Here is a 15808-nt window from a genome sequence, read left to right on the forward strand (position 1 = left end):
TGATGGGCCCTGAGACCAGGGCTCCATCTTAACCTGACTCGACACTATATGTGACACCTGATTATTCACACAAAGTCTGGGACGTCAACCTTGTCTTCCTGGCCCTAACTCTCCAATATCGCATTCCTTTCCATTTTTTTCTTGTTTGTATTTCTGAAATCTTCTCTTCCTTCCATGGTGCACTCTGGTTGCAGCCTCCTTCCCTGTCCCTTAGCCCTTCCTGTAGCCTTGTCCTCCACTCACCCACACTGAGCTGCCAGCCCCCTGCCCTCCCCCCACAGGCTGATTCTTTCTTAGCCCAGATCTGATCCTTACTGGCCTGGGTGAGCTGCTGCTGGAACCATAGCATAGCCTCAAGTCCACTCCAGCAGGGGCTGTGGGGTGAGCGTGTGTACCAGAGAAGAGCCTCAATAATGACCCAGTCAGCAGTGAAGAACCAGGGCCTCAGATGGAGGCAGGGATTAGAGATTGGCTCAAAGTCAAAAGCAAATTGAAGGGAGCAGAGAAGATCTGTGTGGGAGACGGCAGAGAGGCTTGTGACCTGGACTGGTCAGCATCCATGTGTGCTGGTGATGTTCCTTCCACACTCAGTTTGAGGCCCTCAGCTGGGACCAGGACAGAATCTTGAAGAAGATACTAAGCCAGAACAGACAAGGTGCTAGGAAGCTCTTCCCCACCTCCCTCTGCAGCCAGTGTGTCTGACATGCACACACCTGCACTCGGATTGTGTGTAGTTTCTCTCAAAGCACCATGTCCTCCCTGTTCCCAGTGCACACGCTACCCCTCAGCCTCAGAGACCCAGGCCCTCTGTCATCTGGATGGTGAAACTCTCTTCATTTTCTGAGTCAACTCTAATGCATCTTTGAGACTCTCAGTTCTTCCTTAGTGTGTTATGTATACTTTTAAGATAGCGTTTATGGTACACCTATGTTCATAGCAGCCAAAAGTTGGAAGGAACTAAATCCTTAAAATTTAGCCTTAAAAAGAAGAAAATTCTGACCTGTGGATAAACCTTGATGACATTGTGCTAAATGAAATAAGCCAGACACAAAAGGAATGAATACTCTGATGCCTAGAGTAGTCAAATTCAAGAAAACAGGAAGTGGGATGGTGGTATCCAGGGACTCGGGGGAGGGAAAATTGGGAGTTGTTTGCTTAATGAGTAAGAATTTCAGTTTTATGAGGTAGAAAAAAAATTCTCAAGCTTGGTTGCACAGCAGTGTGAATGTACTGAACACCAAACTGTCCACTTAAAAATGATTAGTTGAATTTTATCATAATTAAAAGATAGCACCTGTGACATGCTTTGTACCTTGGGATCTGTATCTCACAGAACCTTGAAGCTTTTTAAAATCAGGGAGCATCTTGTTTTCATTTTTGTTCCCAGAAAGTGGCATTTTGCAGGGCACAGAGAGGGTGCTGAGGGACTCCTGGCTGTGAGGGTGAGTGAGTAACACAGGTGTGAGCAAGCAGGAACCAACACACACACACACACACACACACACACACACACATACACATACAAGACAACTCCATCAATAACTGCAAGAACTGTTCTTTAAAACTCTTACCACCCCAGATCCATCTAAAGGACTGTAGCTGTAATTTAATGAATTAAACCCTTGTAACATGAAAGAATATTCAATTTAATGCCCAATTGCTAACTAGGGAGCAGTTTCAGTTAGTCACAGGGCAAAAGCCCCCTCCTAATTATTTCCAGTTCCATTGTAGGTCATGAAAAACGTGAACTGCTGTGTCAGGAAAACATTAACCCCAGGTCCTGATAGAATCTTTTCCCTGAGAGCACTGTAGGTGATGTTTACTTACTATCAGATAGTGTGTCTGTAAGATTTTCTGTTGTAAATATAATTCTGTTCACCTGCACTTGTCTTAAATTTTCCCCAAACCATAAAATATGAATTATCTAAGATACTTTGTAGTACAATGTAGGAAAATAACAGATTCTTATTCTTCCTTAACCTGAAAGTCATAGGATTATCAAGATTCTAAAACATTTGAGGGAAAATTGAATTTGGAGACTGAATTAATAACTTGACTTTTGATCTGTGCCCTGGTCCACTAACAGTATCACTGTTAGCTTCATTTCTGTGTTTGGAGATGATACCCAGGCAGTGTGTTCATGAAATGATTTCAACCCACCTGTGTACATCCCAGGTTCCCTCTTCTGCCTGTCCCATCCCCCACAACTCCAGGACACCCCTTTGATGTTGGATTTGATTGAGAGAGGCTGTTGGAGGTGGGGTGAAGGCAGGCAGGGGACATGGGAATGAGCCAGCCCAGCAGACTGGGAGCTTTATTCTCATTCCATCATTTCCTCTTCTGTCCTGATTCCTGCAAGTTAGAGTCACTAGGAAACTATAGTAGTAGTATGCAGGATTTTAATTCACAGACGAAATAGCAAGTAAAAACAAGGAACTAAGGCTTTCCTGGTGGTGCATTGGATAAGAATTTGCCTGCCAATGCAGTCAACATTGGTTCAATCCCTGGTCTGGGAAGATTCCACATGCCGCAGAGCAACTAAGCCCTGAACCACAACTACTGCTCAGCAACAATAGAAGCCTCCTCAGTGAGGGGACAGTATACTGCAGGAGTAGCCCCCACTTGTCACAACTAGAGACAGCTTGTGCAAAGCAATCAGGACCCAGCACAGCCAAACAGAAAAAAAATCAACATGAGGTAAATAGGACCCTAGACTTCCTGGTGAGAGTCTGAACATGCGCTGTTTTGTTCATTTAGATGATTTTGTGGTTGATTTGATCATTTTAGAGAGTCCTGGGAAATAAAGTATTTTCCAGCTCTTGAGGTAGATTGATTTTGCTTTGCTTTTGCTCACAGATATTATTTGGATGATACATTTTTACAGATGCTTAGTAGACCATGCTATAATGTGAAAAAATATTAGTTTCCTATTTTTTTCCTTTTTTATGTAATATTTTCTTAAAAACTGCCCCCCTCACTCCCAGATTGCCCCTGTTCTCTTGCTGGCTTCTAGTTCCCTGTGACTCAGACGGTGGTGCCAGGGCTAGCAGCACCTGCCTCTCCTGGAGCTTCTTAGAAATGCAGAGTCTCAGGCTCACCCAGACCTCTTGACTCAGCTTCGCATCTGAACATGACCTCCTCCTTTCTATCCCATGGGCAGTTTTTGATGAGTGATAACATATGATTCCCAAGAAATGTCCTTTGACAGTTTGAAATTGAACTCAAGAATTCCCAAATCTCTGCTGCGACTGAGCAAGAGGCTCTAGAATGTTCTGTGCCACTATATTTACTTACTTTTATGCTTTTATGAGATGGTTGAATGACATCACCGACTCGATGGACATGAGTTTGAATAAGCTCCAGGAGTTGGAGATGGACAGGTAAGCCTGGAGTGCTGCAGTCCATGGGGTTGCAAAGAGCTGAATATGACTGAGCAACTGAACTGAACTAAACTGAACTGATGCTCTGTAAATTGCACCTTTGCATTATAATCCAATTCTGTATGATTCCACTGCATTTCTTTTCATCTTTCCAGTGGAGTCTGTCTTCATTACAGTTTTCATCCTGTTTTCTGTCCTTCCCCACACCAGCTTCCTGCAGGGACTGGAGGGATTTCCCACAGGCTCAGCCCTGCCTGAATCTAGAGTCAGAGACAGCCCAGAGCAGCAGTGTATTTGTGGCTGTTTCACCACCTGATGGGATCAAAAGTGAGTCTTGCTGCCCCAAGCAGGGCATGAGGTCTGTTTAGCCTGTTCCCCAGGCATCATGTGTCCCACTTAGCTGCAGATTTCTCTCTCAATCTGGCTGTGGGTGCTGGGTCTTTCTGCTGACAGCTGGTCCACCTGCCCTCAGGTACCTTCTTTGCTCTTACTCACCATATGTATGCCTGTGTCCATTTCATGCTTTAACTCTCTGACCTTAAGATCTCTATGGTAGGCCTGTTCAACTGCAGCTACACCTCTCCCCACTTTCTCTGTTCTAGCTGCACAGAGGCACATGATAATGTGTCAGGCCATCCAGGAGATAAGGAGGCCCATCAACAGATGGAAAAGAGGCCAACAGACATGAATTGGAGTCCCATCCTGCTACTTATGGGCTCTGATATTCAGACAAATTCATCTAAGCCTCAATCTTTTCTTACACAAAATGAAAGTGATAGATTGTAACCTGTAGGGTTGATGTACAACAACTTAAACAAGATAAGGCATGTAAAAGCACCGAGAGTAAATGCTTGGACAAAAATGGTCACTTTTTTCATAGGGTGTAAAATGACCATAAACACTTACACTGTGGAAGGTGTTGTCTGTCCCATGAGAATGAGGTGTTGGCCATTTGAAGTTTTATTTATGGCTGTAGGATTGATCTGCTGTGTCTGTCTTTGATTTATCTAATATCTAAATAATATGGTAATAGATTTTCCATAAATTTCTCTGGCCTGAGTTAAAAATCTCAGCTCCCATGGAAGTTTCTTTGTCTCAGGACACCACAGGTAATACAAATAAGAAAAAATCAAGTCCATTAGAGATCCTGATGTCAACATAAACAGTCTGGTTGAAGAAATAAGAAAATGACTATATTAGCTTTGTAAGCTAGAACAAGGTCATAATTTTGGTAGATGTTTATAAAAAATGACATAACTTCTGTTAGAGTTGGAACAAGTCCACATGAGGGGACAGGGAGAGCATTTTCAAGGAATTAGGCATATGAGACAGACTTAGTGGTGTGTGGTTAGGGTTTCAGCAGGTGGAAATGCATGTGAAAGGCATTCCAGGAGGTAGGACCAGCATAAGCAAAAGCATGATGCCCTGATCCAGTGAATGAAAACCTAGACACCTGCAAAGCATTCAGGAAAATGAACTATTAAGTGTGTAACACACACTTTTGCATTCAACCTTCACCACTACCTAGTGATGACAAGGAAGCTGACTCATGTACATGAAGGAGGTTAAGCTGTTATGCCTCCAGCAAGACATCCTGGGAAAGTGATTCCACTTTTTGGAATTTAATTTATGTCAATTAAAACAAAGCTATAACAGCTGGATTTGTAAGCATGCAGTGAAATGGGTGGTAGTAGAAAATGGTATTGTACTTTTGGAGGATAGGTTAGCAGCTTAACAGCTTCCTCTGAAAATATTCATACTTTATTGTTGTTGTTCAGTCGCCTAGTCGTGTCTGACTCTTCACGACCCCATGAACTGACACACACCAGGTTTCTCTGTCCCTCACCGTCTCCTGCAGTTTGCCCAAATTCATGCTCTTTGTATCAGTGATGCCAGCCAGCCATCTCATCCTCTGTTGTCCCCTTCTCCTCCTGCTTTCAATCTTTACCAGCATCAGGGTGTTTTCCAATGCATTGGCTCTTTGTGTCAGGTGGCCAAAGTATTGGAGCTTCAGCATCAGTTCTTCCAATGAATATTCAGGGCTGATTTCCTTTAGGATTGACTGGTTTGATCTCCCTGCTTTTCAAGGGTTTCATACATGATTCTCAGCAATTCCACATCTTAAAATTTTTGTGAAGGAAATGATTAAGGTTGTTGACAAATATTTGGCTTTAGGGATATTTAACACAGAATATTTATGATAGCTAACAAGTTGATGCTGCGAGATACCCCACACCCAAGGTAAGAGAAACCCAAGTAGGACGGTAGGTGTTGCAAGAGGGCATCAGAGGGCAAAAACACTGAAACCATACTCACAGAAAACTAGTCAGTCTACTCACACTAGGACCACAGCCTTGTCTAACTCAATGAAACTAAGCCATGACCGTGGGGCAACCCAATATGGGCGGGTCATGGTGGAGAGATCTGACAGAAAGTGGTCCACTGGAGAAGGGAATGGCAAACCACTTCAGTATTCTTGCCTTGAGAACCCCATGAACAGTATGAAAAGGCAAAATGATAGGATACTGAAAGAGAAACTCCCCAGGTCAGTAGGTGCCCAGTATGCTACTGGAGATCAGTGGAGAAATAACTCCAGAAAGAATGAAGGGATGGAGCCAAAGCAAAAAGAATACCCAGCTGTGGATGTGACTGGTGATAGAAGCAAGGTCCGATGCTGTAAAGAGCAATATTGCATAGGAACCTGGAAGGCAAATTGGAAGTGGTCAAACAAGAGATGGCGAGAGTGAATGTCGACATTCTAGAAATCAGCGAACTCAAATGGACTGGAATGGGTGAATTTAACTCAGGTGCCCATTATATCTACTACTGTGGGCAGGAATCCCTCAGAAGAAATGGAGTAGCCATCATGGTCAACAAAAGAGTCTGAAATGCACTACTTGGATGCAATCTCAAAAACGACAGAATGATCTCTGTTTGTTTCCAAGGCAAACCATTCAATATCACAGTAATCCAAGTCTATACCCCAACCAGTAACGCTAAAGAAGCTGAAGTTAAATGGCTCTATGAAGACTTACAAGACCTTTTAGAACTAACACCCAAAAAAGATGTCCTTTTCATTATAGGGGACTGGAATGCAAAAGTAGGAAGTCAAGAAACACCTGGAGTAACAGGCAAATTTGTCCTTGGAATATGGAATGAAGCAGGGCAAAGACTAATAGAGTTTTGCCAAGAAACTGCACTGGTCATAACAAACACCCTCTTCCAACAACACAAGTGAAGACTCTATAGATGGACATCCCCAGATGGTCAACACCAAAATCAGATTGATTATATTCTTTGCAGCCAAAGATGGAGAAGCTCTATACAGTCAGCAAAAACAAGAACAGGGGCTTTCTGTGGCTCAGACCATGAACTCCTTATTGCCAAATTTAGACTGATAATGAAGACAGTAGGGAAAACCACTAGACCATTCAGGTATGACTTAAATCAAATCCCTTATGATTATACAGTGGAAGTGAGAAATAGATTTAAGGGCCTAGATCTGATAGATAGAGTGCGTGAGGAACTATGGAATAAGGTTTGTGACATTGTACAGGAGACAGGGATCAAGAGCATCCCCATGGAAAATAAATGCAAAAAAGCAAAGTGGCTGTCTGGAGAGGCCTTACAAATAGCTGTGAAAAGAAGAGAAGTGAAAAGCAAAGGAGAAAAGAAAAGATATAAACATCTGAATGTAGAGTTCCAAAGAATAGCAAGAAGAGATAAGAAAGCCTTTTTCAGTGATCAATGCAAAGAAATAGAGGAAAACAACAAAATGGGAAATACTAGGGATCTCTTCAAGAAAATCAGAGATACCAAAGGAACATTTCATGCAAAGATGGGCTCGATAAAGGACAGAAATGGTATGGACCTAACAGAAGCAGAAGATATTAAGAAGAGATGGCAAGAATACTCAGAAGAACTGTACAAAAAAGATCTTCATGACCCAGATAATCACGATGGAGCCAGACATCCTGGAATGTGAAGTCAAGTGGGCCTTAGGAAGCATCACTATGAACAAAGCTAGTGGAGGTAAAAGAATTCCAGTGGAGCTATTCCAAATCCTGAAAGATGATGCTGTGAAAGTGCTGCAGTCAATATGCCAGCAAATTTGGAAAACTCAGCAGTGGCCACAGGACTGGAAAAGGTCAGTTTTCTTTCCAATCCCAAAAAAAGGCAATGCCAAAGAATGCTCAAACTACTGCACAATTGCACTCATCTCACACACTAGTAAAATAATGCTCAAAATTCTCCAAGCCAGGCTTCAGCAATATGTGAACCGTGAACTTCCTGATGTTCAAGCTGGTTTTAGAAAGGGCAGAGGAACCAGAGATCAAATTGCCAACATCCGCTGGATCATGGAAAAAGCAAGAGAGTTCCAGAAAAACATCTATTTCTGCTTTATTGACTATGCCAAAGCCTTTGACTGTGTGGATCACAATAAACTGTCGAAAATTCTTCAAGAGATGGGAATACCAGACCACCTCTGCCTCTTGAGAAATCTGTATGCAGGTCAGGAAGCAACAGTGAGAACTGGACATGGAACAATAGACTGGTTCCCAATACGAAAAGGAGTACGTGAAGGCTGTATATTGTCACCTTGCTTATTTAACATATATGCAGAGTAAATCATGAGGAACGCTGGACTGGAAGAAACACAAGCTGGAATCAAGATTGCTGGGAGAAATATCAATAACCTCAGATATGCAGATGACACCACCCTTATGGCAGAAAGTGAATAGGAACTAAAAAGCCTCTTGATGAAAGTGAAAGTGGAGAGTGAAAAAGTTGGCTAAAAGCTCAACATTCAGAAAATGAAGATCATGGCATCCGGTCCCATCACTTCATGGGAAATAGATGGGGAAACAGTGGAAACAGTGTCAGGCTTTATTTTTCTGGGCTCCAAAATCACTGCAGATGGTGAGTGCAGCCATGAAATTAAAAGACACTTACTCCTTGGAAAGAAAGTTATGACCAACCTAGATAGCATATTCAAAAGCAGAGACATTACTTTGCCAACAAAGGTCCGTCTAGTCAGGGCTATGGTTTTTCCTGTGGTCATGTATTGATGTGAGTGTTGGACTGTGAAGAAGGCTGAGCACCGAAGAATTGATGCGTTTGATCTGTGGTGTTGGAGAAGACTCTTGAGAGTCCCTTGGACTGCAAGGAGATCCAACCAGTCCATTCTGAAGGAGATGGGCCCTGGGATATCTTTGGAAGGAATGATGCTGAAGCTGAAACTCCAGTACTTTGGCCACCTCATGTGAAGAGTTGACTCATTGGAAAAGACTCTGATGCTGGGAGGGATTGGGGGCAAGAGCAGAAGGGGACGACAGAGGATGAGATGGCTGGATGGCATCACTGACTCGATGGACGTGAGTTTCAGTGAACTCCGGGAGTTGGTGATGGACAGGGAGGCCTGGCGTGCTGCGATTCATGGGGTTGCAAAAAGTCGGACACATCTGAGTGACCGAACTGAACCTATTCTTCGAGTGATGGTGGTCTCAATCAGGGACATTTGTGAATTTCTGTCATATTTGGTTGCCACAATTTAAGGGGTTACATCTGGTATCTAGTAGGTTCATGGCTACTTTTAATCATCCTACAATATACAGGACAGGCTCCTGACCATCAACAATGAATTATCTGGTCCAAAATGTCAGCATGGCCTTGCTTAAGAAACTTATAGACTATTATTTACATATAATAGAACTTTTAAAATTCATCTTCAACAATCAGGCTTGTCCTGTGTTTTGTGCATCCTGTTAATTCTTCATCCCCCTTGGTCTCTTTACAGTATGGCATCGTGGGACGAACAGGAGCTGGAAAAAGTTCCCTCATTGCTGCCCTTTTTAGATTGTCAGAACCTGAAGGTGACATTTATATTGATGACATCTTGACAACCAGTATGGGGCTTCACGATTTAAGAAAGAAAATGTCAGTTGCACTTCAGGTATGCATAGCAGAACACTCTCACATGTTATTTTTATAAGGCATCTAAAGTTTAAGTGCTTTTAATTTGATTGGTCTTTTGAAGTTAAGTGAATGAGTTGATCCTTTTTTTCCCAGTAGAGCATATATTTAGCAGCAGGTATTTTCAACAGTCACTTTCATCAGATACCAGGTTTGGGGTTTTTGTTTTGTTGTTGTTGTTTGTTTGTTAGTTTAGTGTGCATGTGATTTAATAACTTACTGAGATAGATTTCTGGACTCAGACTTCCTCAGTTTCCACAATTTTATCCACTGATAATCACATAATTATGAGAAAAGAAGGATAAATGGTTTGCTTAGAGCTGGAGAGGTTCCTGTAGAGAAACAAAGTGTCTTACAGATGTAATTTTGCTGTGGGAAATGAGGACATCTTTTTAAAGTGGTTATCTCCTTGGAGAACTTTCTGTGAAATTGTGGGGCTTTGAGAATCATAGGACATATAGATGCTTTGGGGAGACTTTGAGAATTTAGCCATTAATGAATAATTTTCACCAGGTAGGCAGTACAGAATAATAAGGAAGAGCAGGGGACTCAGAATTTTGTCTCTGTGTACCTTGGTTTGCTCCATCTTACGAAGCAGATAATGGTATCACCCCCTCAATATGTTGTGAGGACAAAAATAGGTCAATGAGTGTGAAGTGCTTCATGTAGACCCATATGTGCCTGCTGTGATAGTGGAGTGTTGAGTTGGCCATCTCTTCCTGGGCTCTGATTCTGTTCTCTTTTCTTCTTCTTCATAAAGTAGTAAAACTTGCAGGGAGAGTTTGGAGACTGGATTATATGCATGGGTAGACACTCCTGTCATTCCTTGTGGTTTATTCACTCAACATAATTCTGTGACATTTACTGAGAATTTACTATCCTCCAGGTATATAGCCAAGGGCAACAAAGGCCCTGTGTCCTCATCTATCATCCTCCCCTCTACTTTGACAGATTTGCTGATTTTAAAAATAATTTTGAGTTTTTATTTATATACTTAGTAATTATCTGCCCATCAAAGGAAACTCAGAAAAATACCTTCTTGAGATTAGAAACAGAGAGGAGATGAGACAGAACGATCCAGGCAAATGTGCTTCCTGTAATGTGGGTGCAATATGTTCTAAAATACCTGTTATCAAGAAGCATGCACAACATGGCACCCAAAGGAAGGCAAATGTGAACATGGGTACAGCTGTTGCTACCTACCTGTGACCTCGAAAATACCTAGGATTACTCTAAGTACTTTTAAAACCAAGATATTATTTTCAGACTCTATTAAAATGCCACCTCACACCCCTGAAGATGTCTGCTATCAAAGAAAAGAGAAAAAAGAAAATGACAAGTGTTGGCAAGGATGTAGAGAAATTAGAATCCTTGTTCATTGCTGATAGGAATGTAAAATAGTTCAGCTGCTATGGAAATCAACTTGTTGGTTGCTCTGAAAAGTTAAAGATAGAATTATCATATGACCTAGCAATTCTACTTTAGAGTATAAACCCCCCCAAAATTGAAAAAAAGGTCTTGAAGAGATAGTGGAACATGCATGTTATTGCAGTATTATTCTCAACAGTCAAAAGGTGGAGGTACACAAGAGTCCATTGACAGATGAATCACCAAGCAAAATGTGGTGCGTATACATACAGTAGAATATTGCTTCTGCTGCTGCTAAGTCGCTTTAGTCGTGTCTGACTCTGTGCGACCCCATAGACGGCAGCCCACCAGGCTCCCCCATCCCTGGGATTCTCCAGGCAAGAATACTGGAGTGGGTTGCCATTTCCTTCTCCAATGTATGAAAGTGAAAAGTGAAAGTGAAGTCGCTTAGTCGTGTCCGACTCTTTGCGACCCCATGGACTGCAGCCCATTAGGGTCCTCCATCCATGGGATTTTCCAGGCAAGAATCCTGGAGTGGGGTGCCATTGCCTTCTCCAAGTAGAATATTACTCAGCCTTAAGAAAGAAGAAAATTCTGACACATGCCATAGCACAAATGAACCTTTAGAAAATTAAGATAAGTGAAATAAGTCCTTTACAATGGGCAAATAGTGTGATTCTACTAATAGAAGTTACCTAGAGCAGGAAATTCTTGGATACAGGACATAGAATGGCAGGAGTGCCCAGGAGAGAGATTTATTTTTTTATTAATTAATTTATTTTAATTGGAGGCTAATTGCTTTACAATATTGTAGTGGTTTTGCCATACATTGACATGAATCATCCATGGGTGTACATGTGTTCCCCATCCTGAACCCCCCTCCCACCTCCCTCCCTATCCCATCCTTCAGGGTCATCCCAGTGTACCAGCCCTGAGCACCCTGTCTCATGCTTCAAAACTGGACTGGCAATCTGTTTCACATGTGATAATATACATGTTTCAATGCTATTCTCTCAAATCATCCCAACCTCACCTTCTCCCACAGAGTCCAAAAGACTGTTCTATACATCTGGGTGTCTTTTGATGTTTCACATATAGGGTCATTGTTACCATCTTTCTAAATTCCATATATATGTGTTAGTATCCTGTATTGGAGGAGAAGGCAATGGTACCCCACTCCAGTACTCTTGCCTGGAAAATCCCATGGACAGAGGCCTGGAAAATCCCAAGCCTAGTAGGTTGCAGTCCATGGGGTTGCGAAGAGTCTGACACAACTGAGCGATTTCACTTTCACTTTTCACTTTCATGCATTGGAGAAGGAAATGGAAACCCACTCCAGTGTTCTTGCCTGGAGAATCCCAGGGATGGGGGAGCCTGGTGGGCTGCTGTCTATGGGGTTGCACAGAGTCGGAAAAGACCAAAGCGACTTAGCAGCAGCAGCACCATACTGTATTGGTGTTTTTCTTTCTGACTTATTTCACTCTGTATAATAGGCTCCAGTTTCATCCATTTCATTAAAACTGATTCAAATGCATTCCTTTTAATGACTGAGTAATATTCCATTGTATATATGTACCACTGCTTTCTTATTTTTTAAATTTATTTTAATTGGAAGCCAATTACTTTACAGTATTGTGGTGTTTTTTGCCATACATTCACATGAATTAGCTGTGGTTGCACCTGTGTTCCCCATCCTGACCCTCCCTCCACCTCCCTCCCCATACCATCCCTCATGGTCATCCCAGTGCACCAGCCCTGAGCACGCTGTCTCACGCATCAAACCTGGACTGGCAATCTGTTTCACATGTGATAATATACATGTTTCAATGCTATTCTCTCAAATCATCCCAACCTTGCCTTCTTGCACAGAGTCCAAAAGTCTGTTCTTTACATCTGTGTCTCTTTTGCTGTCTCACATATAGGGTCATCGTTACCATCTTTCTAAATTCCATAATATGCATTAATATAGTGTATTGGTGTTTTTCTTTCTGACTTACTTCACTCTGTATATTAGGCTCCAGTTTCATCCACCTCATTAGAACTGATTCAAATGCATTCATTTTAATAGCTGAGTAATATTCCATTGTGTATGTACCACCGCTTTCTTATCCATTCATCTGCCAATGGACATCTACGTTGCTTCCATGTCCTGGATATTGTAAACAGTGTTGCGATGAACATTGGGGTAGACATGGCTCTTTCAATTCTGGTTTCCTCAGTGTGTATGCCCAGCAGTGGGATTGCTGGGTCAAATGGTCATTCTAGTTCCAGTTTTTTAAGGAATCTCCACACTGTTCTCCATAGTGACTGTACTAGTTGGCATTCCCACCAACAGTGTAAAAGGGTTTCTTTTTCTCCACACCCTCTCCAGAATTTATTGTTTATAGATTTTTTGATAGCAGCCATTCTGACTGGCATAAGATGGTACCTCATTGTGGTTTTGATTTGCATTTCTCTGATAATGAGTGATGTTGAGCATCTTTTCACGTGTTTGTTAGCCATTTGTATGTCTTCTTTGGAGAAATGTCTTTTTAGTTCTTTGGCCCATTTTTTGATTGGGTCACTTATTTTTCTGGAATTGAGTGGCAGGAGTTCCTTGTATATTGAGATTAATTCTTTGTCAGTTACTTCATTTGCTAGTATTTTCTCCCATTCTGAAGGCTGTATTTTCACCTTGCTTATAGTTTCCTTCATTGTGCAAAAGCTTTTAAGTTTAATTAGGTCCCATTTTTTATTTTTGCTTTTGTTTCCATTACTCTGGGAGGTGGATCATCGAGGATCCTGCTATGATTTATGTCAGAGAGTGTTTTGCCTAAGTTTTCCTGTAGGAGTTTTATAGTTTTTGGTCTTACATTTAGATCTTTAATCCACTTTGAGTTTATTTTTGTGTATGGTGTTAGAAAGTGTTCCAGTTTCATTTTTTTACAAGTGATTGACCAGTTTTCCCAGCACCACTTGTTAAAGAGATTATCTTTTCTCCATTGTATATTCTTGGCTCCTTTGTCAAAGATAAGGTGTCCATATGTATGTGGATTTATCTCTGGGCTTTCTATTTTGTTCCACTGACCTATGTTTCTGTCTTTATGCCAGTACCATACTGTCTTGATGACACTTGCTTTGTAGTATAGCCTGAAGTCAGGCAGGTTGATTTTTCTAGGTCCATTCTTCTTTCTCAATATTGCTTTGGCTATTCGAGGTTTTTTGTATTTCAATACAAGTTGTGAAAATATCTGTTCTAGTTCTCTGAGAAATACCATTGGTAGCTTGATAGGGATTGCATTAAATCTCTGGATTTCTTTGAGTATTATACTCATTTTCACTATATTGATTCTTCTGATCCATGAACATGGTGTATTTATCCATCTATTTGTGTCATCTTTGATTTCTTTCATCAGTGTTTTATATTTTCTATATATAGGTTTTTTGTTTCTTTAGATAGATTTGTTCCTAAGTTTTCATTCTTTTTCTTGCAATGTTGTTTCCTTAATTTCTCTTTCTGTTTTGTCATTGCTAGTGTATAAGAATGCAAGGGATTTCTGTGTGTTAATTTTATATCTTGCAACTTTATTGTATTCATTGATTCAGTTCAGTCACTCAGTCATTTCTGACACTTTGTGACTCCATGAACTGCAGCACACCAGGCCTCCCTGTCCATCACCAACTCCCAGAGTCCACCCAAACCCATGTCCATCGAATTGGTGATGCCATCCAACCATCTCATCCTCTGTCGTCCCTTATCCTCCTGCCCTCAATCTTCCAAGCATCAAGGTCTTTTCAAATCAGTCAACTCTTCACATCAGGTGGCAAAAGTATTGGAGTTTCAGCTTCAACATCAGTCATTCCAATGAACACCCGAGACTGATCTCCTTTAGGATGGACTGGTTGGATCTTATTGTAGTCCAAGGGACTCTCAAGAGTCTTCTCCAACACCACAGCTCTATTAATTTTCTGGTGGACTCTTTAGGGTTTTCTATGTATAGGATCATGTCATCTGCAAACAGTGAGGGTTTTGCTTCTTCTTTTCCAATCTGGATTCTTTTATTTCTTTTTCTTCTCTGATTGCTGTGGCTAAAACTTCCAAAACTATGTTGAATAGTTGTGGTGAGAGTGGGCACCCTTCTCTTGTTCCTGACTTTAGGGGAAATGCTTTCCATTTTTCACCATTGAAGATAATGTTTGCTGTGTGTTTATCATATATGGCTTTTATTATGTTGACATATATGTTCCTTTTATTCCTGCTTTCTGAAGGGTTTTTATCATATGTGGATATTGAATTTTGTTAAAGGCTTTCTCTGCATCTATTGAGATAATCATATGGTTTTTATCTTTCAATTTGTTAATGTGCTGTATCACATTGATTGATTTGTGGATATTAAAGAATCCTTGCATCCCTGGGATAAAGCCCACTTTGTCATGATATATGATCTTTTAAATATGTTGTTGGATTCTGTTTGCAGACTTTTGTTAAAGGTTTTTGCGTCTATGTTCGTCAGGGATATTGGCCTGTAGTTTTCTTTTTATGTGGCATCTTTCTCAGGTTTTGGTATTAGGATGATGGTAGCCTCAAAGAATGAGTTTGGAAGTTTACCTTCATCTGCAATTTTCTGGAAGAGTTTGAGTAGAATAAGTGTTAGCTCTTCTGTAAATTTTTGGTAGAATTCAGCTGTGAAACCGTCTGGACCTGGGCTTTTATTTGCTAGAAGATTTCTGATTACAGTTTCAATTTCCATGCATGTGATGTCTCTGTTAAGATTTTCTAATTTCTTACTGGTTCAGTTTTGGAGAGTTATAGTTTTCTAAGAATTTGTCCATTTCTTCCAAGTTGTCAGTTTTATTGGCATATAGTTGCTGATAGTAGTCTCTTATGATCCTTTGTATTTCTGTGTTGTCTGTTGTGATTTCTCATTTTTCATTTTGTTGATTTGATTCTTCTCCCTGTTTTTCATGATGAGCCTGGCTAATGGTTTGTCTATTTTATTTATCTTCTCAAAGAACAAACTTTTAGTTTTGTTGATTTTTGCTCTTTTGTTTCTTTTTCATTTATTTCTGCTCTGATTTTTGTGATTTCTTTCCTTCTACTAACCCCA

The 15808-nt window shown here is 41.0% G+C and overlaps 1 protein-coding gene across 1 annotated transcript in view; it reads left to right on the forward strand.

Moving 5' to 3' along the window:
• LOC129624242 (ATP-binding cassette sub-family C member 4-like) overlaps nucleotides 1–15808 on the forward strand; it is a 194663-nt gene that overhangs the window by 141447 nt on the left and 37408 nt on the right. Inside the window, exon 26 of the mRNA XM_055541903.1 lies at nucleotides 9178–9333. Coding sequence (XP_055397878.1) covers nucleotides 9178–9333 — 156 coding nt within the window. The remainder of the gene's footprint in view (nucleotides 1–9177; nucleotides 9334–15808) is intronic.

Source organism: Bubalus kerabau, chromosome 12 (genome assembly GCF_029407905.1).
Source record: "Bubalus kerabau isolate K-KA32 ecotype Philippines breed swamp buffalo chromosome 12, PCC_UOA_SB_1v2, whole genome shotgun sequence".
Taxonomy (NCBI): domain Eukaryota; kingdom Metazoa; phylum Chordata; class Mammalia; order Artiodactyla; family Bovidae; genus Bubalus; species Bubalus kerabau.